The sequence below is a fragment of the Anomaloglossus baeobatrachus genome, chromosome 4 (assembly GCF_048569485.1).
Source record: "Anomaloglossus baeobatrachus isolate aAnoBae1 chromosome 4, aAnoBae1.hap1, whole genome shotgun sequence".
Taxonomy (NCBI): domain Eukaryota; kingdom Metazoa; phylum Chordata; class Amphibia; order Anura; family Aromobatidae; genus Anomaloglossus; species Anomaloglossus baeobatrachus.
In genome coordinates, this window is record NC_134356.1 from 8,881,240 (window position 1) to 8,906,585 (window position 25,346).

At 51.0% G+C, this 25,346-nt stretch overlaps 2 protein-coding genes across 2 annotated transcripts in view; one reads left to right on the forward strand and one right to left on the reverse strand.

The window, feature by feature from the left end:
• Positions 1 to 308: 308 nt before the first annotated feature.
• The window catches only part of B3GALT6 (beta-1,3-galactosyltransferase 6), a 41,163-nt gene continuing 16,125 nt past the window's right edge, over positions 309 to 25,346 (forward strand). The window contains exon 1 of the mRNA XM_075341957.1: positions 309 to 415. The gene's annotated coding sequence lies outside the window, so the exon portion shown is untranslated. The remainder of the gene's footprint in view (positions 416 to 25,346) is intronic.
• Positions 7,377 to 7,837, reverse strand: LOC142300938 (histone H2A type 1). The gene has a single exon (XM_075341954.1). The coding sequence runs from the start codon at positions 7,830 to 7,832 to the stop codon at positions 7,446 to 7,448; it is 387 nt and encodes a 128-aa protein (XP_075198069.1). The 5' UTR covers positions 7,833 to 7,837; the 3' UTR covers positions 7,377 to 7,445.

Sequence of the window (25,346 nt, forward strand, 5' to 3'; positions counted from 1 at the left end):
CAGGATGGCAGAAGGACAGCGTTCGGGATACGACAGGACTGGATGGCGAGGCAGGCACGGCTCTACGAGAGAGATAGGTAAGTACATGCACAGAAACACCAGGAGACCTGACTCCTAGCTTAGGAAACACGAAGATCAGGCCCCGCCCCCTTGGACAATAACCCCCTTTATACCCTGTACCTGTTTAGCCTCATTTCCTGTTAATGGACGCTGGCCCTTTAAGAAAGGGTCAGTGACCGCGCGCGCGCCCTAATGCGCATGCGCGCCGCCCGGGTGCCAGAAGCCAGGGAAGGAGGCTGCGAGGAGGACGCAGGGGAGCCGGCCAGGGCCTGGGAAGCCGTCGGGCGCCGGGATCGGAGACCAGGGGGCCTGGGAAGGACGGGCACCGGAGGCTGGAGAGCGGGGAGCGTGGCAGGTGAGCCGGGGAGCGGGGATGAGGACCCGGGGAGCGTGACAATATATATATATATATTTAACATAATCTCGTTAAAAGCTGGAAAAAATCGGGAGAATAAGCGGGAAATTCAAAATTACTAACAGTTCTGCGCTCAGCCAATCAGCACGGAAGGGGCGGAGCTAATAATGTATAGTCTCATCATCACCTACACCGAGGCCAAGAGGAAGACCGTCACCGCCATGGACGTGGTGTACGCGCTGAAGCGCCAGGGCCGCACTCTCTACGGCTTCGGGGGTTAATGCTTATGCTCCGCTCTATTCTAACACAAAGGCTCTTATCAGAGCCGCCCACATCTGCTCAGGAGAAGCTGCAATTCCTGCTGCGGGGGAGGGGCTGGGGACTGCTGGGCTCGGATCGGATGAATAGAGGGAGTACAGCGCTATATGGAGAGGTTCTGCACTATACAGGGTGCACAGCGCTATATGGAGAGGTTCTGCACTATACAGGGTGCACAGCGCTATATGGAGAGGTTCTGCACTATACAGGGTGCACAGCGCTATATGGAGAGGTTCTGCACTATACAGGGTGCACAGCGCTATATGGAGAGGAGCTGCACTATACAGGGTGCACAACACTGTATAGAAGCACTAGATGGATAATATACGTCACTGTCGGGCTACCATCACTTCGTAGATGGAGGGTATCTGGATCTGTATGGAGGTATAATAATACTTGAAGGATATTCAACGTTCACAAAGAAAATAGTACATAAAAAAGGCATCAAGCTTATATATAGTAAATGAATGATACCTGACATGGATCTATGTTGTGCAAAGATTTTATTTGTTATAAGTTTGCAATCAAAGATCATCCTGAATAGCCCGGCATGGTTACAGAAAGTTCTGAACTAGGGGTCCCTATAATCACCAATAAGGGTTAAATACTGCAACTCTCCCACAGCATAAGGAATTGAGTAGATAAACATATAGAAGGGTCGGTACCTGGCGGTGTCTTATATAGAGTGCATTAGTACTCAGATAATCGTGCTATAGATGAATCTAGACCATAGCCTGAGCATAGTAGGGTTATAGTTACTGAGGGTCCAGTGTAAGGGTCGGGAGGCCCAGAAAAAACCCACGCGTTGCGCCATCAGGCAGCCTTCATTAGGAGAGCTGATGAAGTCTGGTGGAAGGATATTCAGCGCAGTTTTGGCGCTTCCTGTAGTTTTTCACAGCGGGGTGTATAGGCTATAATACCGTCTGGAGTAATAAGCAATATATGGATATAGGACGTATACGGCCATGTCTGCTAAACACTATATGAGGAATAGATTGTAGATAGAGCGCTATAATGGGGGAAATGCAGTCATATGAGATTATACAGATCCCGCTCCTCTCCCGAGATCGGCTGCTCCAGCAGTGTAAACTGATCCCTATACTCTGCCTGTGATGGCTCCCGATACGTGTCTTATCACTTGGCCGATAAAGGGTTAACAGTGGAGCCTGTAACCCGAAGCAACATGTGGGCGGGGCCAGAGACTTGTTGAAAAGTGATGATTGGCTAAAACCTGAATTTGAACTTCCCGCTCAATATCTGCGCGCTTCTCCCCCTCCTGTGTGACACGCGGGGTCGCCGCCCGGTCTCTTCCCTCTCAGGAGGCTCCGGATTAGTGGCAGCGTCCTCACCGGAGACACGCGGGGACATCACAGCGTCCCCACCGGAGACACGCGGGGACATCACAGGGTCCACACCGGAGACACGCGGGGACATCACAGCGTCCCCACCGGAGACACGCGGGGACATCACAGCGTCCACAGCGGAGACACGCGGGGACATCACAGCGTCCACACTGGAAACACGCGGGGACATCGCAGCGTCCACACCGGAGACACGCGGGGACATCACAGCGTCCACACCGGAGACACACGGGGACATCACAGCGTCCACACTGGAAACACGCGGGGACATCGCAGCGTCCACACCGGAGACACGCGGGGACATCACAGGGTCCACACCGGAGACACGCGGGGACATCACAGCGTCCACACTGGAGACACGCGGGGACATCACAGCGTCCACACCGGAGACACGCGGGGACATCACAGCGTCCACACTGGAAACACGCGGGGACATCACAGGGTCCACACTGGAAACACGCGGGGACATCACAGGGTCCACACTGGAAACACGCGGGGACATCACAGGGTCCACACCGGAGACACGCGGGGACATCACAGGGTCCACACCGGAGACACGCGGGGACATTACAGTTTCCAGATCGGGCGATTCATCAATTTATATCCGAGAAAAAGAAAAAGGAGAGAAGCGCAGGGAGGACGGATACTGGGAAATTTATTTTTTTTTCTAAATCTCCATTTTAACTCCTCCCCTTCCTCTGCTGATTGGCTGAGCACAGAGCTGTTGGATAGTTTGAATTTCCCGCTTCTTCCTTTGTGCTCACATCTCACATTCCGCAGCTTCACAATTCAGAGGTTCAAATATAAATATAGAAAATACAATGACACAAGTAAAGACATCTCTGCTCATAAGAGCTGACAATCTACACTGAGGGGAGGACACAAGATCCCAGCGCTGATACAATGTGGGATTCAGACCTGTAAATAGATCATTGATCAGACGCCTCCGCCCGGGTTCACAGGACGAGAAATATCCCAGGAAAATCAGCGACAAAGCGCAAATGTCACCGAAAACAGCCCCTCCCCCATCACCAGAGAACAACCGGGGAAACGGTAACAAAACCCACAAAGCAACAGTGACCGCCAGCAGAATATACAGGGGACGGTGCTATATCCCGACATAATGTTGTATACATAGTGCTATATCCCGATATAGTGGTGCATACTAGTACTCAATACTGTGCATCTCCAGGTGGAACAGTTAACACTAAATAGCGCATCTTGTTCTTGAAATTCATTGAAGTGCAATATAATCCTTTTAACACTGTATACCCCCCATGTAATCAGTATAAAGCTCTGCTGTAGACAGTGTGGTGGCCCCTGTATACCGCACATTACACTGTATAACCCCCATGTAATCAGTATAAAGCTCTGCTGTAGACAGTGTGGTGGCCCCTGTATACCGCACATTACACTGTATAACCCCCCATGTAATCAGTATAAAGCTCTGCTGTAGACAGTGTGGCGGCCCCTGTATACCGCACATTACACTGTATAACCCCCCATGTAATCAGTATAAAGCTCTGCTGTAGACAGTGTGGCGGCCCCTGTATACCGCACATTACACTGTATAACCCCCCATGTAATCAGTATAAAGCTCTGCTGTAGACAGTGTGGCGGCCCCTGTATACCGCACATTACACTGTATAACCCCCCATGTAATCAGTATAAAGCTCTGCTGTAGACAGTGTGGCGGCCCCTGTATACCGCACATTATACTGTATAACCCCCATGTAATGCAGTATAAAGCTCTGCTGTAGACAGTGTGGCGGCCCCTGTATACCGCACATTACACTGTATAACCCCCCATGTAATCAGTATAAAGCTCTGCTGTAGACAGTGTGGCGGCCCCTGTATACCGCACATTATACTGTATAACCCCCATGTAATCAGTATAAAGCTCTGCTGTAGACAGTGTGGCGGCCCCTGTATACCGCACATTACACTGTATAACCCCCCATGTAATCAGTATAAAGCTCTGCTGTAGACAGTGTGGCGGCCCCTGTATACCGCACATTATACTGTATAACCCCCATGTAATCAGTATAAAGCTCTGCTGTAGACAGTGTGGCGGCCCCTGTATACCGCACATTATACTGTATAACCCCCATGTAATCAGTATAAAGCTCTGCTGTAGACAGTGTGGCGGCCCCTGTATACCGCACATTACACTGTATAACCCCCCATGTAATCAGTATAAAGCTCTGCTGTAGACAGTGTGGCGGCCCCTGTATACCGCACATTACACTGTATAACCCCCATGTAATGCAGTATAAAGCTCTGCTGTAGACAGTGTGGCGGCCCCTGTATACCGCACATTATACTGTATAACCCCCATGTAATCAGTATAAAGCTCTGCTGTAGACAGTGTGGCGGCCCCTGTATACCGCACATTACACTGTATAACCCCCCATGTAATCAGTATAAAGCTCTGCTGTAGACAGTGTGGCGGCCCCTGTATACCGCACATTATACTGTATAACCCCCATGTAATCAGTATAAAGCTCTGCTGTAGACAGTGTGGTGGCCCCTGTATACCGCACATTATACTGTATAACCCCCATGTAATGCAGTATAAGCTCTGCTGTAGACAGTGTGGCGGCCCCTGTATACCGCACATTACACTGTATAACCCCCCATGTAATCAGTATAAAGCTCTGCTGTAGACAGTGTGGCGGCCCCTGTATACCGCACATTATACTCTTTTAAGAGCCACCCACAGTCTCTGAGAAAAAGCTACAGCTGCTGCAGAGGGGGGCGGGAGATCAACGCTGCGGTCGATCACTGCAGGCTGCGCTGCTTTAGGGGCGGCTGGAAACCTCGCGGGCACTAATGGGTTAACGGTTAGGGTCTGGTGACGGAGGCAGAGACCTGCTTAGCGCTGATTAACTGCGCATCGCATAATTCCTGACTGGCTGCTTTTCTGTCGCTCTTTGTTCTGTGAGATCCGCGGTGTCAGGCGGGAGGGCTGCGGCTCAGAGTGAAGATTAAATCTATAGGTTGTATTCCGCACTATATGGTGATTTATACTGTTAGGGGGCATCCAGCATTATATGGAGGTATATAGCATTACATTGAGGTGCAGAGCACTTTTATGATGGGCAGAAAGCCCTGTATGGACGTTATACAGCGCTATATGGCGGTGCTGAGCTCTATTGCGGCCCCGAAAAAAAATGCGTTAAAATGTGACAGCCTAATAATCTCCCCGCTGTACTGTATACTCCATAATGTGCTGTAGATCTATAAAGTATTGGATCCTTCCATATAGTGGTGTATACGTCCACACAGTAGAGTATACCCCATGCAGTGCCTATACACCGTCCATAGTGCTGTATACTTCCATATACTGCTGTAAACTGTCATATTGTTCTGCTTATCTATAAAAGCTTTATATCTCCATATAGTGCTGTGTTCTCCTCCCATACACCACTGTATACTCCCTGTAGAGACGCTTATACTCTCTCCATAGTGGTGTAATCCCTCCAGTCTTACATTTCTGTTCTGCTCTAATGGCAACTGGATTCATCACGGGTATTTAGGTGTTAACACCGAGCATCTGTGGTAAGAATTGTGTGGGCGGAGCCAGAATCGTACTATGCGCTGATTGGCTGAGCTCTGAATTTGAAATTCCCGCTCAGTAGCTGAGTTTCCCGCGCTCTCTGCTCTCGGTGCCCGCGGTGTGAGGCGGGAGGTCTGGGGCTGAGGGAATGTCTCTTATGTAGCTTTATATTCAGCGCTATATGGAGACTTATAATGGGGTCTGTGCAGCATAAAGAGAACTGAGCAGCGACTCCGCATACAGCGAGTGTGAACACGTCCAATCCCCGCACAGTCCACAGAAGAATCCAGCGCCTCTGGAAGAGCCAAGATGTCTGCAAACCCCGAGTGTATGAAGTGTGAGCGGCGCCGCTGCTGTATGGAGAGAGGAGGTCAGGGCAGCGCAGGAGGCGCCGTGTGGCTGATGGGATCTCAGGAATCCACAAGCGTCTCCATTATTCCCCCGTATATCCATACAGCAGTGACGCCGCTCACAATTCATGTGTGTAGATGCAGTAATGGGATTTCCTATCACACATTGTCTGCAGTGATTGTATATAGATCCAGTGTGAGCGGCAGTGTCCGTGCGCCACACTGCACATGGGTAATGAGGGCATCAGGAGCCGCTGGCAGAGGAGCAGCATCTGCCCACATTATACCCACCTTATGCCCGACACCCATCACCTGCCCCAACTCCCCGGAGAAAGACCATAACAGCGGCGGACTCCGCGCCTCCCTCTACAGATATGAAGGGTGGGGGAGGGGATCGTGTATAAAGGACCGGAGCAGAGGAACCATGTTATAAACCATTAGTGCCACCTTTACCCACTGCTCCACCCGTCTAATACAAAGTACACGGCCTGACTATATTCCTCCATAAACTCGCGCATTATCCAGACACAATAGATGAGCGGCGCCAGCTCCTGTGAGGACGGGGTCAGCGCCTGTGAGGACGGGGTCAGCGCCTGTGAGGACGGGGATCAGCTCCTGTGAGGACGGGGGCCGGCTCCTGTGAGGACGGGGTCAGCGCCTGTGAGGACGGGGATCGGCTCCTGTGAGGACTGGGCCAGCTCCTGTGAGGACGGGGCCAGCTCCTGTGAGGACGGGGATCAGCTCCTGTGAGGACGGGGGCCGGCTCTTGTGAGGACGGGGTCAGCGCCTGTGAGGACGGGGATCAGCTCCTGTGAGGACGGGGATCAGCTCCTGTGAGGACGGGGGCCGGCTCTTGTGAGGACGGGGTCAGCGCCTGTGAGGACGGGGGCCGGCTCCTGTGAGTACGGGGGCCGGCTCCTGTGAGGACGGGGGCCGCCTCTTGTGAGGACGGGGTCAGCGCCTGTGAGGACGGGGGCCAGCTCCTGTGAGGACGGGGGCCAGCTCCTGTGAGGACGGGGGCCAGCTCCTGAGGACGGGGTCAGCTCCTGTGAGGACGGGGGTCAGCTCCTGTGAGGACGGGGCCAGCTCCTGTGAGGACGGGGGCCAGCTCCTGTGAGGACGGGGGCCAGCTCCTGTGAGGACGGGGTGGTGGCTCCTGTGAGGACGGGGGCCAGCTCCTGTGAGGACGGGGGCCAGCTCCTGTGAGGACGGGGGCCAGCTCCTGTGAGGACGGGGGCCAGCTCCTGTGAGGACGGGGGCCAGCTCCTGTGAGGACGGGGGCCAGCTCCTGTGAGGACGGGGGCCAGCTCCTGTGAGGACGGGGGCAGCGGCTCCTGTGAGGACGGGGGCCAGCTCCTGTGAGGACGGGGGCCAGCTCCTGTGAGGACGGGGTGGTGGCTCTTAGAAGAGCCTTTGTGTTGTGGGGTGCGGGGTCAGCGGCGTCACTTGCCCTTCTTGCTGCTCTCCGTCTTCTTGGGCAGCAGCACGGCCTGGATGTTGGGCAGGACGCCTCCCTGGGCGATGGTCACCCCACCCAGCAGCCTGTTCAGCTCCTCGTCATTGCGCACGGCCAGCTGCAGGTGCCGGGGGATGATGCGGGTCTTCTTGTTGTCCCGGGCGGCATTACCGGCCAATTCCAGGATCTCAGCGGTCAGATACTCCAGCACAGCGGCCAGATACACCGGAGCGCCGGCGCCCACCCTCTCGGCGTAGTTGCCCTTGCGGAGAAGCCTGTGCACACGCCCGACCGGGAACTGCAGTCCTGCCCGGGATGAGCGGGTCTTGGCCTTAGCTCGGGTCTTCCCGCCTTGTTTGCCGCGTCCAGACATCGCTGTGGTTCAGGTATCAGTAGATAGAAAGCTCCTGTGTGCGGAATGTGCCGGCTCCGGCGTCTTTTATAAGCTGCAGCTCCGCCCTCCTTTCCTGAGATTGGCTGGATCTGAAGTCACAAATGGAAATGAGACTTGTGGAAACACCAATGAGCTGCAGGGGGCGGAGCATTGGTCACATGGCTTTGTCACTCAATAGAATAGTGACAGACAGGGAAAGCTATAGACGGAGCCTGGAGAGACAGTGATGTCCCGGGCAGCGCCTGTTGTCAGACAAGTTGCTCAGTGGTTATAACCGACTTTCCCAATTTGCTGTAACTTTCAGGTGAATGTGATTGTATCTTGTGCTGATTATTCCCCGAGGATCCCACATTCCCCCCGGCCACATCCTTACACAGGGGTAAAAGCGGCTTCATTATCCTCCTCCTTTTCCGATATTTCCTCCTTTCTGCCATTTTCAAGGAAAAGAAATCCGAGTTTTGTGATCCGTTTGAACTCTAGGAATGAGCGGATCCAGGGCAGTGCGGGATCGCGGGGTCCGGCCTGACTGCAGCTATAAGATCAGAACCTGAGCTTTACCCCCGATCCCCATATAAGTCAATGGGAGCTGAGAAAGACGCAGAATGGGGGTGAGAGCAGGACCAATAAGGAACAAATAAATAAGTGACGTGGGCTCCGGATATTTTTGACAACTTCGGTCTCAGAACCAGGCTCCTTAGGACTTGATTGGCGGTGATATATTAACTCCTCAGCCCCCAGCAATTTCACATTTTCATTTTTTTTCCTCCAGGAGACATAACTCTTTTTTTTCTCTGTCAGTGCAGCCAAATGAGGCTTGATTTTTGCAGGACGAGTTGCACTTTTGAATAACGCCATTCATTCTGCCCCATATTGTACTGGAAAAGGGAAAAAAAATCCAAGTGCGGTGAAATTTCCGGTAAGAGCAGTGAGGCTCTGGAAGTCTCCTCCTGAGGAAGTGGCGATGGCCACTCACTGAATGAAGAGGAACGGAGGCTTTTCTTAATAGCAACAGTATAGAAGGTCACGAATAGCATAACATTACAGGTAGAGAGGAGACCCAGCTTAGGAGTCGGGAAATATTTTTTTTCCCTATGAAGAAAATTGGCTTAAACTCTGTGGGTTTTTGCCTTCCACGGGTTCAACCCTGCAGAACAGCGGCACTAACAATAGGCCGGACTGGATGGACATAAGGTCTCCCTTCAGCCTTAGAAACTATGATACTATATTATGTCAGGGGAACCACAGTTCTGCTCCCGGGGCTGTCTAATCACTCAATGAGTGAGCAGAGACTGCGGGTTGGTAAGCGGTGACGTCACTGTTGCCATAGTAGCCTAACAAGCGGGTTACTACAGCAACGGTGATCTCCGATCACCTGGTTCCCGGTGCCACTATTCACCAGCTCCTGCATGGGCGAGCACCGAGTACCTGCGAGCATGCTCGCCCATACTTACTCCTTACTAACCACAATCCCACAATGTCTCTCTGCTATTTTATCCTTCTTTTCGGCTCAATTTCAAAAACTGAACATGGAAAAAACAGAATTCATTATCTTCCCCCTCATCTGTCTCAGCCCCCACCTGACCGATCCATCAGAGTTAATGGCTGCTCACTCTCCCCAGTCCCACGTGCTCGCTGCCTCAGACTAACTCTGGACGCTGCTCTCTCCTTCAAGCCGAACATCCAAGCCCTTTCCACCGCCTGCCGACTCCAAAGCAAAAATATATCCCAAAGCTGCACATTCCTTAACCAAGAATCATCCATGACCTTAGTATCTCCCACCTCGATTACTGCAACCTCCTGCTCTGTGGCCTCCCCTTCAACAGCGTCGCACCCCTACAATCTATTATATGCTGAACAACTAATCCACCTCTTCCCCCGCTACTCCCTGACCTCTCCTCTCTGCCAATCCCTTTATTGGCTTCCTATCGCCCAACGAGTTCAAAACCCTAACCATGACCTACAAAGCCATCCACAACCTGTCTCCTCCTTACATCTGTGACCTAGTATCCCGATACTTACCTGCACGCAACCTTTGATCCTCACAAGATCTTTCTCTCCTCCTCTCTTATCTCCTCCTTTCACAATCTCACATAAGATTTCTCCCGTGCCTCCCCCACACCCTAGAACGCTCTACCCCAGCATATCAGACTCTCTCCTACCATGGAAACCTTCAGAAGGAACCCGAAGACCCACCTCCTTCAACAAGCCTACAACCTGCGGTAACCCTCAGTCCACCATAGCACTGCAGGACCAGATCTACGCTCATCTACTATATCCTCACTTATCCCCTGTAGACTGTCAGCCCTCGCGAGCTTTCAGTCTATGCCTTGAAATGTTCATGATTATTGTACCTGTGTATGTATACTCCTTTCTCACATGTAAAACACCATGGAATAATGGCGCTATAATAATAATAATTAATAATAATTGCTGGTGTTAAGAGTCAAATTTCACAATTTATCAGCTGCTATGTGCAGTGTGTGAATGGAAGATAGATAACATATAGATAGATACATGAGTTACACACAGGGTGTGGAGAGTTATGCTGATGTTCCATAATGCAATATGAACATATTTGAATGAATGGGTTTTTTTTTATTTCCTTTATCACATATAAATATGAGTTGCTGTTCATGGGGAAAATATTAGACATCCCCTAAAAATAAGCCCTAGGCTATTTTATTAAACAAAAAAAATAATACAAGCCCCTGCCTTATTTTCGGGGCAGCACAGTATCCATCACGCTACCCATGCTCTGTTTTGCAACTGATCTAAGACTCCCATCCTCAATAATGCAAACCTCGCACCTCAGCCTCCAAGACTTCTCTCGTGATGAGCCAGGTTTCTGGAATGCGCCGCGCTGGACGATCACTTCACTGATGTAACTCTAATCTTTCCTCACAATCTGCTCTTCCTATTCTTGTCTCCACATCCTCCATGCACTCAATAGCCAACAGCAAAAGCATTTACACCCGGCTGATGATGGCTCCTGCAGCTTTATAAGACATCCCTGATTTATAATTATGGCTGACGGTACAGGACGAGCGCGTTCTACCTATTGAGCCCCTCATTTCATTAGATTGTGCCCTGAAAACAGGATCCGTGTCCCTCCTGTAACTGGTGAGACTGTGGGATCCTCTGTGATGCTTCATTGTCTGTTCAAGTTCCCCCTCAATATAAAGAGCTGCAGAATGTTATACAGGTACACAGCACAATATACCCCCATATACTGCTGGTTATCGCCAGATAGCGCTAAATACTCTAGTGCCCTTTACCCCTAATCTGTGCTGTAAACCATCCACATAGCGCTGGAACACAAATTCCATACTCCCCTATAGCACTCGATTCCTCCATGCAGTGCTGTATACTCAATATAGTTACATAAGACACTCTTAGGGGTACTTCTCACATAGTGAGATCGCTGCTGAGTCACGGTTTTTGTGGTTACCCGATATTTACCTTAGATACTAGCGTCCGCAGCTCTCACGCTGCCAGTGCCGGCTCCCTGCACACGTAGCCGGATTACACATCGGGTAAATAAGCAAAGGTTTGCTTATTAACCCGATGTGTACTGTGGCTACGAGTGCAGGGAGCCAGCACTAAGCGTCACTAACACGCCGCTGCACTAACCTCCGAGACTCCCGTGTCTCCTGTTTTGAGAGAGAATCCCCTATCCTCACTCCCAATTCATCATCAGGGGACTCCTCCTTGGTTGTTGTCAAGGCACCTGAAGAGGTTAGGTCGAATGTTACGTCAGTCACCATACATTCCCTGTCTTTCCACGCCTTTAGCAGGATTACATGGTAGATTTGCTCTGGTTTTCTTCTCCCTGGTTGATACACCTTATAGTTTACTTCCCCTATCTTCTCCCGGATCTCATAGGGACCTTGCCATTTGGCTAAGAACTTACTTTCTACGGTAGGTATTAGGACTAAGACACGATCCCCCGGTTGAAAAGACCTGATGGAGGCCTTTCTATTATACTGAGTACTTTGGGCTGCCTGAGCATCCAGCAAATGCTCTTTAACAATGGGCATTACTGCCGTGATACGATCTTGCATACCCATAACGTATTCAACCGTGCTTTTGTGAGGGGTGGGCTCCTGTTCTCAAGTTTCTTTAACAATATCCATCAGTCCCCGCGGATGTCTGCCATACAGTAACTCAAATGGCGAAAACCCGGTGGAAGATTGTGGGACCTCGCGGATAGCGAACATTAAATAGGGCAATAACATGTCCCAATCTTTCCCCTCTGCACTCTGGGTCGTCCTCTGCACTCATCTTCGTAAGTGCCGCCCTTACTCTGTCCTGGGCCGAAGGAGGAGCTGGATGACCTGGAGTTACCGCTGGGAGTGCATCTCGCAGAGCTGCAAGCTGCTGAGTCAGCAAGCTGTTTGTCTCCTGTTGCTGAACTAACGCCCGCTGGAGCTGGGCATTGGTTTGTTGCTGCTGAACATTAGCTTGTTGCTGCTGAGCATTAGGCCCCTTTCACACGTCAGTGATTCTGGGACGTTTGTGCTTTTTTTTAAACGTACCAGAATCACTGACATACGCAGACCCATTATAATGAATGGGTCTGCTCACACGTGAAGTGATGTTTTACTGACCATGTCTCCGTGCAGCGTTCACGCGTGTCCGTGATTGCCGCACGGAGACATGTCCATTTTTTTCTTGCATCACTGATGTCCCACGGACCACGCAGTGGTGTGGTCCGTGAAACACGTGCCAGAAAAAACGTGCATATAAAATAAAAAACATTTTTACTCACCCGGCTTCAGCGGCGCTCTCTGCAGCCCGTGCAGCCTGCTGCTTCGGAGCCGGCTCATTACTGTCGCGCATATTGATGATGCACGACACAGCCGACCCAGAAGAAGCTGCTGCGGGGGTCAGCGCCGGCCGGATGCTGCACCGCGGGAGCGATCAGCACCATGGAGAGTGGGAGCGGGCGCAGGTGAGTTGATTTCTAAGTGCAATCACAGGCCACGGAGAACGGAGCCCGGATTGCACTTAGACAACCCACATGTGCCGTAATTCATGGCACACGGAGGGACATGTGCATGTTTTACACACCAGTGAAAAACGTCAGTGTTTTTCACTGACGTGTGAAACGGGCCTTAGCCTGTTGCTGCTGAGCATTAGCCTGTTGCTGGTGAGCATTAGCCTGTTGCTGCTGAGCATTAGCCTGTTGCTGTTGTGCACTGGTTTGTGCAAAAGCCTGCTGTAGTTGAGCACTAGACTGGGCCAGCTGCTTTAGGGTTCAGGGCCGGCGGGCTCCAACCCTGGCCCGGTCCCTACGGTTCCGCCGGTCGCTATACCGATATTCCTGCAGGCGGCCACCACCATTTGTCTGCCTGACGTTAGGGGGATCCCAGGCTCCAACCTGGGTCCCTGACAGCTCTGCTCCTCTACACCTCCTGTCACTCTACCACTCCAAACTTCACTCCCTGTCTAACAACTCCCTCTTTGTATTTCCTGCCTCAGGACAGTAGTCTCCTCGGTGGGCGTGCCTTTCCGCCTGACTCCACCCACCTGGTGTACTCTACTGGACTTGAGGGAGGCATCAGGTCTCCCTTTCGGGTGATGGGTGTGTCCTCACAAGGGATGGGGGTGTGTGTGTATGTGGTAGGTGTTATTACCTGTGATCCCTGGGGTCCAGGGTGTCACATTCACTCCACACAGAGCCAGCTCCGCTCACACAGCATGTGTTAGCTTCAACAAGCCTGGCTCTCAACTGAGACACACCCTGATGTGCTCTGTAAGATTTAACCCCTTCACGACCGCGGGCAGTAAAATTACGTCCTATTTTAACGTGACTTAACGACCAGGGACGTAATTTTACTGCCTAAACTTCATTTGATTGCCGTGGCCATAGCAACGGCTTTCAAATGATGTCCCCTGCTGTTTCTTACAGCAGGGGACCTTTGCTTGACCCTAGGGGGGGCGGCATCGCCACCCCCTATCGACGATCGATGTGATTGGCTGTTCAAATCTGAACCGCCAACCACATCGATCGCACTAATTTCGGCAAAAATAATGCCCGAATTAGTGCGATCCTGTGAGATCCAGCTATGAGATGCCGCAGCTGCTGCAGCATATCATAGGTGGACCTCAAACATGTCTCCCCCAGCCCCTGCAGCACTGATTGGAGCGATCGTGCTATGACGCGCAATCGCTCCAATCAGTGTGCAGTGGGGCGGTGTGATTTGCCCGTGGCCGCCCTCCCCAGGCCTGTGCTGGCCTGCGAGCCCTCCCCCAACATGTCTGCAGCGTGCAGTGGCTGGTACTTGTGGTACCACGCCACCGCCGCTGCTGCCGCCGCCGCCGCCCTAGCTGTCACCGCTGCTGCACGTGAGTACTGTGCTCACTTTGCAGCCAGCCCGTGCGCGCTCCCGTGGTGCCCCTGCGCGCTCCCGTGGTGCCCCTGCGCGCTGCCATGGTAGCCCCTGCCGTGCCCCCCCCGCGATCTGCTCCCCCCAACCCCCCCCCCCCCCCCCCGACATCCCGATCTGCTCCCCCCGCGATCTGACTGCCTCCCCCATTATCTCTGTTCTGCAGCTCCCTCTCCGGTCTCCCCCTCTGCTCTCACCCCCCCCCTCTGCTCTCACCCCCCCCCCCTCTGCTCTCACACCCCCCCCTCTGCTCTCAACCCCCCCTCTGCTCTCACCCCCCCCTCTCCCCCTCTGCTCTCCCCCGACGTCCTCTTACCTGTCTTCACCGGCCTGATCACATCTGCGTCCATCGCTGGGTCCTTCCTGGGCATTCTGCTGATCTGCCTGCTGCTCCTGTAAAGCTGTCCATCTCTCTGCCATCTATTCCTCTGCAGCTCTTCTGGTCAGTGTTCCTCCTGCTAGTCCTCTGGGTACTGTGAGTATAACTTTTTTTTTTTTTTTCCGTATCCCCTGTCCATTTTTACACCTCATCTGTCCGTGCGTCCCGCCAAGCGCTGATCAGGGATGCAGATAACGGATCGGCATCCCTGCTCAATTTTTGGCGTGACTTTTTTTTTTTTTTCCGTATCCCCGACGCTTTTTGTATCGCATCCGTCCGTGCGTCCCGCCAAGCGCTGAACAGGGATGCAGATAACGGATCGGCATCCCTGCTCAATTTTTGGCGTGACTTTTTTTTCCGTATCCCCGACGCTTTTTGTATCGCATCCGTCTGTGCGTCCCGCCAAGCGCTGATCAGGGATGCAGATAACGGATCGGCATCCCTGCTCAATTTTTGGCGTGACTTTTTTTTTTCCGTATCCCCGACGCTTTTTGTATCACATCCATCCGTGCGTCCCGCCAAGCGCTGATCAGGGATGCACATAACGGATCGGCATCCATGGTCAATTTTTGGCGTGACTTTTTTCCATATTTGCGACGCTTTTTGTATCGCATCCGTCCGTGCATCCCGCCAAGCGCTGATCAGGGATGCACATAACGGATCTGCATCCATGGTCAATTTTTGGCGTGACTTTTTTTTTTTTTACGTATCCCCGACGCTTTTTTTTATCGCATCCGACCGTGCGTCCTGCAGCGGCCGATCAGTGCACTGCGTCTGTGCGTTTGAAAAGTCAAATGGCGCTCCTTCTCTTCTGAGCCCCGCCATGCGCTCAAACAATTGATTTCCACCACATATGAGGTATCTGCGTACTCAGGAGAAAATGCACAATACATTTTATGGTGCATTTTTTCCTGTTACCCTTGTGAAAAAAAAAGCTACCTAGTTGAAGCAACCGTTTTGTGGTAAAAAAAAAAAATTTTTCTTTTCACGGCTCAACGCTATAAACTTCTGTGAAGCCCCCAGGTGTTCAAAGTGCACATCAAACATCTAGAAAAATTATTTGAGGGCTCTAGTTTCCAAAATGGGGTCACTTGTGGGGGAGCTCCACTGTTTAGGCACCATAGGGGGTCTCCAAACGTGACATGGCGTCCGCTAATGATTCAAACCAATTTTGCTGTCAAATGGCGCTCCTTCTCTTCTGAGCCCCGCCATGCGCCCAAACAATTACTTTCCACCACATATGAGGTATCTGCGTACTCAGGAGAAATTGCACAATACATTTTATGGTGCATTTTTTCCTGTTACCCTTGTGAAAAAAAAAGCTACCTAGTTGAAGCAACTGTTTTGTGGTAAAAAAAAAAAATTTTTCTTTTCACGGCTCAACGCTATAAACTTCTGTGAAGCCCCCAGGTGTTCAAAGTGCACATCAAACATCTAGAAAAATTTTTTGAGGGCTCTAGTTTCCAAAATGGTGTCACTTGTGGGGGAGCTCCACTGTTTAGGCACCATAGGGGGTCTCCAAACGTGACATGGCGTCCGCTAATGATTCCAACCAATTTTGCTGTCAAATGGCGCTCCTTCTCTTCTGAGCCCCGCCATGCGCCCAAACAATTACTTTCCACCACATATGAGGTATCTGCGTACTCAGGAGAAAATGCACAATACATTTTATGGTGCATTTTTTCCTGATAGCCTTGTGAAAAAAAAAGCTACCTAGTTGAAGCAACCGTTTTGTGGTAAAAAAAATTTTTTTTCTTTTCACGGCTCAACGCTATAAACTTCTGTGAAGCCCCCAAGTGTTCAAAGTGCTCACCAAACATCTAGAAAAATTATTTGAGGGCTCTAGTTTCCAAAATGGGGTGACTTGTGGGGGAGCTCCATTGTTTAGGCACCTCAGGGGGTCTTCAAACCCGACATGGCGTCCGCTAATGAGTGCAGCTAATTTTGCATTCAAAAATTCAAATGGCGCTCCTTGCCTTCCGAGCACTGCCGTGTGTCCAAAGATTTGATTTCCACCACATATGAGGTATCTGCGTATTCAGGAGAAAATGCACAATACATTTTATGGTGCATTTTTTCCTGTTACCCTTGTGAAAAAAAAAGCTACCTAGTTGAAGCAACCGTTTTGTTGTAAAAAAAATTTTTTTTCTTTTCACGGCTCAACGCTATAAACTTCTGTGAAGCCCCCAGGGGTTCAAAGTGCTCACCAAACATCTAGAACAATTATTTGAGGGCTCTAGTTTCCAAAATGGGGTCACTTGTGGGGGAGCTCCATTGTTTAGGCACCTCAGGGGGTCTTCAAACCCGACATGGCGTCCGCTAACAGGTGCAGCTAATTTTGCACTCAAAAATTCAAATGGCGCTCCTTGCCTTCCGAGCACTGCTGTGTGTCCAAACATTTGATTTCCACCACATATGAGGTATCTGCGTACTCAGGAGAAAATGCACAATACATTTTATGGTGCATTTTTTCCTGTTACCCTTGTGAAAAAAAAAGCTACCTAGTTGAAGCAACCGTTTTGTGGTAAAAAAAATTTTTTTTCTTTTCACGGCTCAACGCTATAAACTTATGTGAAGCCCCCAGGGGTTCAAAGTGCTCACCAAACATCTAGAAAAATTATTTGAGGGCTCTAGTTTCCAAAATGGGGTCACTTGTGGGGGAGCTCCATTGGTTAGGCACCTCAGGGGGTCTTCAAACCCGACATGGCGTCTGCTAATGAGTGCAGCTAATTTTGCGTTCAAAAATTCAAATGGCGCTCCTTCCCTTCCGAGCTCTGCCGTGCGCCCAAACAATTGATTTTTACCACATATGGGGTATCAGCGTACTCAGGAGAACATGCACAATAAATTGTATTGTGTACTTTCTCTTTTCTCCCTTGTAAAAATGAAAATTTTATGGCTAAAGTAACATTTTTGTGTTAAAAAGTAAAATTTTCATTTTTTCCTTCCACATTGCTTTGGTTCCTGTGAAGCACCTAAAGGGTTAATAAACTTATTGGATGTGGTTTTGAGCAGTGTGAGGGGTGTAGTTTTTAGAATGGGGTCACTTTTGGGTATTTTCTGTCACCTAGGCCTCTCAAAGTCACCTCAAATGTAATGTGGTCCCTAAAAAAATTATTTTGTAAATTTTGTTGGAAAAATGAGAATTTGCTGATGACCTTTGACCCCTTCTAACTTCCTAACGGAAAAAAAATTTGTTTCGAAAATTGCGCTGATGTAAAGTACACAAGTGGGAAATGTTATTTAGTAACTATTTTGTGTGACATATCTCACAGATTTATGGGCATAAATTTTCAAAGTTTGAAAATTGCGAAATTTTCAAAATTTTCGCCAAATTTCCTAAATTTTCACAAATAAACGCAAAAAATATCGGCCTAAATTTACCACTGACATGAAGTACAATATGTCACGAAAAAACAATCTCAGAATCGCCAGGATCCGTTGAAGCGTTCAAGAGTTATAACCTGTCAAAGTGACACTGGTCAGAATTGCAAAAAATGGCCCGGTCATTAGGGTGTTTTAGTGGCCGGGGGTGAAGGGGTTAAACTAAAATGCTGGACATGAGGATTGCTACAAAACCTGGACTGGGAGGAGGGATCTGTCTCCCTGTTACCCTTTGTGCTATACTCCCAGTAATAGCTATAGCAATCTCAGGGGTTTCCAGACACATTCTGGGGGACACATAGCGGTTTTCAAATATTAACCCTGTCACTGCCTCACAGTGTCCATAATAATAGAGCAGTGTGTGCAGTATATAAAGCACTATGCACAATGTTTTCAGCACTGTGTAGTGCATATATCCATGTGTACAGTAAATACAGCAGAGGAGAGCAGAAGGAAAGACATCCTGATTAGTGATGAGCGAGTACTAAAAAGCTCGGGTGCTCGAAGCTCGGGCCGAGCCTCCCAAGATACTCGTGTACTCGGCCCGAGCACCGAGCCCAATGTTATCCTATGGGAGACCCGAGTATTTTTGTGAAATGACCCCCCGGCAGCATGGAGAAACCCTAAAAATGTCACAAAAGTCTCAGAAGAGTGCTCAAATGACATGGCAACAGCATGGGGAAGACCCCTTGAAGCATTTATCACTGAAAAGTCACAGCTGTGAACAATTTTGTCCGCGTTTTACGCCATTTTTACGGACTCACCAGAAAACCTTCCAAAATGACCCCAAAATGATTTTTCATGGCGGAAATGTTAAGGGCACATACCCAATAGTGAGATAGAGCTGGTGTATGTTACTTTTTGAGATTAATACATGAAAGATTTTACGTGAAAACATTGTGTGGCACTCCGATGTCCCTGAGAAGAGACGTACATGAAGGCCTCTTGAGTCTAATGTGCCCATTTTGAGGAAGTGAGTCTTTGTAGTATTTTCCTTTGCCAGGGCAGTCCAAAATTGTGAGGTTCACCAATGCCCCTGCATACAGACGTGCATGAGGGTCTGTAAACCTGAAGTGCCCATTGTAAGGAAGTGGGTCTATTGTAGTATAGCCCTTAGGCAGGGCAGCCAAAAATTGGGAGGCTCCACGTTGTCCCTGGATAGAGACGTGCATGAGGGCCTGTAAACCTGAAGTGCCCATTGTAAGGAAGTGGGTCTATTGTAGTATAGCCCTTAGGCAGGGCAGCCAAAAATTGGGAGGCTCCACGTTGTCCCTGGATAGAGACCTGTTAGGTTCTTAGTGCCTCCGTGCTTGCATTTAAAAACCGCACGTGTGTGCCTGTCGGTGGCAGCGTACAGGTGCACGATTTGCACAAACTTGGATATAACGCACAAGTCTAGTGAATACACATCAGCACAGCATTGCAAAATGCGCAAGGGCGTTGTGAACGAACAAGGAAGTGGACGTGATGGTGGTGCAGGCAGAGACCGAGGTTGTGTGCAAGCTCTAATTTCGCCACAACAAAGGGCCACATCTAGTCGCTCGCACGTCCTGTCCCAAATTCTTGGGGACCGCAGCAGTACACCGCTCTTGAACCAAGACCAGTGTCAACAGGTTGTTAGTTGGATAGTGGATAATGCTTCCAGTCATATTGGCACCACCACAAACACTCTGTCTTCCACACGGTCAAGTGTCAGTAGCCGTGATACTGCACCGCACATTTCAGAACCTGATCCTCCTTCCTACCACCAGGCCGAGTACACGTCCACGGACATTACTGATCCCACACTTGGACACTCGGAAGAGCTGTTCGTTCACGTTTCCATTCACAAATTCTGGCCTCTCGCCAGCTCCTGTTGAAGTGGGCCATGACGAGATTGTATGTACAGATGCCCAAATATTTGAGCAGCCACGTTCTCACGAAGTTGGCAACGTGTCTCAACAAGGGGTGGACGATGATGAGACACAATTGTCAGGAAGTCAGGAGGAGGAGCAGGGTGCGGAAGAGGAAGACGACGTGGTGGATGATCCAGTAACTGACCCAACCTGGCAGGAGGATATGCAGAGCGAGGACAGCAGTGCACAGGGGGAGGGAGGCGTAGCATCCCAACAGGCAGTAAGAAGCAGAGTGGTGGCCACAGGCACACGTCAGGCAACTGTTCCCCGGAACAACACGACGACACAAGGTGCCTGTACAAATGTTAGGTCTTCCCGAGTCTGGCTGTAATACTATTGTATGTATTGAGGATTTCGATTGCGTTAGGGCAATGACAACCAGAGACGAGTTCTTGGTGCAAGACATTTATAATATGCAACCAGCAAATATGTACATAAACGGAACAAAAACACAGTAGAACATAAATACAGGAAATACCTTCCAGGGACGGAGCGAAAGGGAATTCCCGGGACCGCGCACCGGACTCCCCAAGGGAGACCACCAAGAGCGAATCCCTATACAGGGACTGTCTGGCAATCACCCCAGAAGCCCTAAATGCGCAGCAGCCGGGACACAAAAGGGCAATAGGTAAGTCCAAAAATGTCCGTACGTGATGTGAGTCCAGAGTGGTATTAAACGGAAGGAACCGGGCAGAAGTGCCGACCAAAGACGGCAAACGGAGTCCGGGCACAGCTAGATGATACCAGATGAAGTCCAGAGTCGGTGTCGGTTGTTTTCCAAGAGGATCCGAATAACAATCAGGAACCAAAAGCTGCAGGGCAGGAGCACACAGGAAGCAGTATACTCAGGCACTGGACTAAGCTTTAGGGGCGGCTTTTAAACAGATGGACAGGAAGTAGGGCAACAGAACAGAAAACTCCATGTTAACAAAGGGCAAGCTCTTTCAAAAGAAAACTGGAAAACCCGGAACTCTGACACTGGCAGTTTTTTAAGTTGGCTCCAGATGATTCTAAAAAGGCCATTTGCAACACCTGCCATGCCAGCATCAGCAGGGGTACCAAAACTAGCAGCCTGACCACCACCAGCATGATCAGGCACATGTCAGCCAAGCACCCGACTTTGTGGGAAGTACAACAGAGTCGAGGAGCAGTGCTTGCTGATGTCACTGCTACGTCTTCGCTGGTTGTGCATGTGAGCCAATCCTCTGTCCATGCTGCCTGCGAACAAGCCTCCTCCGGCCATGCACCTGCAGTTACCCACGCAGAAATAACACCATCATCAAGCACGTCCTTGTCCCAGCGCAGCGTTCAGTTATCCATTCAGCAAAACTTTGAACGCAGGTGCAAATACACTGCCAACGCCCCACATGCCACACTTCTAAATGCTAACTTTTCGCGACTGCTTGCGCTGGAAATGTTGCCTTTTAGGCTGGTTGAGACAGAAGCATTCCGCGACCTGATGGTGGCAGCTGTCCCACGTTACTCGGTCCACAGCCGCCACTATTTCTCCCGGTGTGCCGTCCCCGCATTGCATAACCACGTGTCACAAAACATCACACGTGCCCTGAACAACGCTGTTTCAGCCAAAGTCCACCTAACCACAGACACGTGGACAAGTGCATGTGGGCAAGGCCGCTACATCTCGTTGACGTCACACTGGGTTAATATTGTGCAAGCTGGGACCCAGTCTGAGCGAGGGACGGAACACGTCCTTCACACACCAAGTTTTGCAGGCCCTACCTCAGTCAGGGTTTCACCCACACTCTACAGCTCCGGAATGTCATGCTCCTCAGCCTCCTCCTCCTCCTGCGCATCCTGATCCACTTTACCCTCCACACCAGTCCCAAGCTGGAAGTGTCGCGGGCGGAGGAGGGGACGGTGCGCTCTCCCACTGCTCGGGTCCGGCTGACGCTGCTCTACGGCTGCTGCTGCTCGTTGGCTCGAGCGATGGCCGGATCCCGGGGACTCGAGCGGCGCTACTCGCCCGTGAGTGAAAAGGGGTGGTTTGGGTTTTGGGGATATTGTCCGTGACGCCACCCACGGTTGTGGTGATTGTGTGGACACCACCGCTGCTCTGGACGGGGATCCCGGGAGCCTGTGACAGGGAGCAGCTTTGTTGTTATTTCTCCCCTCCGTGGGTAGGGGGGTTGGTTGTCCCGGGGCCTGGTGATGGGGTAGAGATGGATGACAGGCGGGTTGCGGGGCCTGATGAGGTGCAGGGTCGCAGGGGCAGCGCTGTGCCGCACGGCACGGAGGTACTCACTCAGCCCAATGATGATGACACAGTTCACGGTAAAACAAGTGGCTGGATGGACGGGTCCCTCGGACGGCTGCGGTTGTTCCTCCCTGCAGGTTAGTGATGACTGTCTCTCCCTGCACCTAAGTTAAGTGTTGGTAGTGATGGTTTCCCAACGGTAACCCGCTCCCCGACCTGGATATGGGCTGGAGGAGCCCCTTTTGCCCACAGGCGCTGGCCCTGGGAGACGGTTGCCCTTGGCGGTGGCGGTGTCTCCCCTTCACGGTTGGACGGTTGCCTTCTATCTGGACTTGGCTGTTTGGAAACCCTGAGGTCCCCTTCACTAACGGATTTGGCAAATTCACGGCGACACCAAGCCTTGCCGGGATCCGAAAGTCCTCTGCCAATGGTGCTGGCTTCTCTTTGTATACCGGTCCGGTACGGCCGGGTCACCACCCGTCCACGGTCCTTACGGCAGACTCCAATCGGCCTCCACTGCAGACGGTCACCACATCCTGCCAACCTTGCTGTCCTGTCCGGGCCACACACCCGGACCAACTTCAGGCTCTTTGCTGTCACTTTTCTCCTCTCTACTACTTTCCTCCTTCCACTTCCTTAGCTTAACTCTCACTGCCTGTGTTTTCCCTCCTCCTCGGTGGGTGGAGACCAACCGCCTGGCTCCACCCCCTGGTGTGGACAACAGCCCCTGGGGAAGGCAACAAGGATTTTGTGTTTTGACTATGATATGCCTGCAGGGAGTGTGGGGTGTTTAAGTGTTGTGCTCTGTGGCCCCTGGCTTGTCCAGGGCGACACAGAAGCACTGCAGCACTGCCTCGGCGAAGCGGCAACAGGCAGTGCTGAAGCTAATCTGCATAGGTGACAAACCCCACAATGCAGAAGAGGTGTGGACAGCTCTGAAACAGCAGGCAGATCACTGGCTCACAACTCTGAACCTAAAGCCAGGAAAGGTCGTGTGTGACAATGGCCGGAACCTGGTGGCGGCTTTGAGGCGAGGCCAGCTGACACATGTTCCATGCGTGGCCCATGTGCTCAACCTCGTGGTTCAGCGGTTTCTAAAGTCATACTCAGAGCTGTCTGATCTGCTGGTAAAAGTTCGCCGCCTGTCTGCACATTTTCGAAAGTCACCTACTGCTTCAGCCGGCCTTGCCGGCTTAAGACGCCGTTTGCATCTTCCGGCTCACAGACTGGTGTGTGATGTCCCCACGCGTTGGAATTCAACTCTGCACAAGTTGGTCAGGATATGTGAGCAGAAGAGGGCAGTTGTTGAGTACCTGCATCACCTAAGCCGTCGGGAAATGGGTCAAACTCCACACATAACACCTGAGGAGTGGAGATGGATGTCCGACCTATGCACCATCCGCCAAAACTTTGAGGACTCCACCAAGATGGTGAGCGGCGATGACGACATTATTAGCGTCACCATACCGCTTCTCTGCCTTCTAAAATGGTCTCTGCTCAAAAAACAACCATGATGCATTGCAGGCGGAGCGCGATGAGTTTGAGCAAGAAACAGTAGTGGGTGTGGGTGATAACACACAGCCCAGCCTCGTCTCATCACAACGTGCAGTGGAGGACTATGACGAGGAGGAGGATGAAGACATGGAGCAACTCTCCGGCCAAATTGAGGATATGACATGCAGTCATATCCTCGGTTCAGCGTGGCTGGCCAGAGGACAGGGTAGATGATGAGGAGGAGGAGGAGGAGGACAGCATGTTCAGTCATCGTGTTGGTCAGGATACTGAAATCACTTCAGTATCCTGACCAACACGATGACTGAACATGCTGTCCTCCTCCTCCTCCTCCTCATCATCTACCCTGTCCTCTGGCTGTTAAGAGTCTGGCACACATGGCTGACTTTATGGTAAGCTGCCTGTCTCGTGACCCTCGCGTTAAGAACATCTTGGCCGACAATCATTACTGGTTGGTAACACTGTTAGACCCACGCTAAAAGGAGAACTTTATGTCACTTATTCCCGAGGCGGAGAGGTCAGGCAAAATGCAGCAGTTCCAGAAGGCCATAGTCACGGAAGTAGGCAAAGCATTCCCCTCACAAAACGCTAGCGGCATAGGTCAGGAATCAGTGGACAACCAAGGCGTACAGCCGAGAGGGGCACAAGTCCAATCCGCCAGAGGTAGGGGAACAGTCTTTAAGATGTGGGACAGTTTTCTCAGCCCCTCACATACCACAGCCCCTGAGGTGAGGGGTAGTGCCACAAGAAATCCTAAGTTTGGCCAGATGCTCAAGGAGTACCTTGCAGATCAAACAACTGTACTCCGACATTCCTCTGTGCCTTACAATTAATGTGTATCCAAGCTGGACACGTGGCATGAATTGGCTCTCTACGCCTTGGAAGTCCTGGCCTGCCCTGCCGCTAGCGTTTTGTCAGAGCGTGTTTTTAGTGCCGCAGGTGGAATCATTACAGATAAACGCACCCGTCTGTCAACTGAAAATGCTGACAGGCTGACTCTGATCAAGATGAACAAGGGTTGGATTGGGCCAGACTTCACCACACCACCAGCAAATGAGAGCGGAATTTAAAGTTTGTAACGGGAATTTGCCATGTACCTCCACTCACCCATGGTAACACACTTCTGGACTTTGGCTAATCGCTGGACTGCTCCTCCTTCTCCTCATGCGCCATCATGGTGACCGTTACAATAGTTAGGCCTTTGTTTCAGGTATACCCCCAATGGTAAATTTTTTCGCCCATTCTTTCTGAATGGGCATTACAACGACAGGAGACCCGCTCCTTTGCAATGGGAACAATGTTTTGAGGCCCTCATGCACATCTCTATCCAGGGACAATGTGGAGCCTCCAAATTTTTGGCTGCCCTGCCTAAGGGCTATACTACAATAGACCCACTTCCTTACAATGGGCACTTCATGTTTACAGGCCATCATGCACGTCTCTATCCAGGGACAATATGGAGCCTGACGCTGCCACCGACTGCCACACACGTGCGGTTTTTAAATGCAAGCACGGACGCAATAAGAACCTAACTGGTTTTTAGGAGCGACAATTACTGAGAAGTCTGACACTATCTGGACTGTTTTAGACTGTGTACACCAGCCCCAGATATGATGAAGGCTGGTATACGGTCACCACTAGGAATGGCTATATACCCTGCCTGCCTGCCTGCCTGTATACTGCTACAATAGTCCTGACAAGGACTCTTCTGGTCACTAG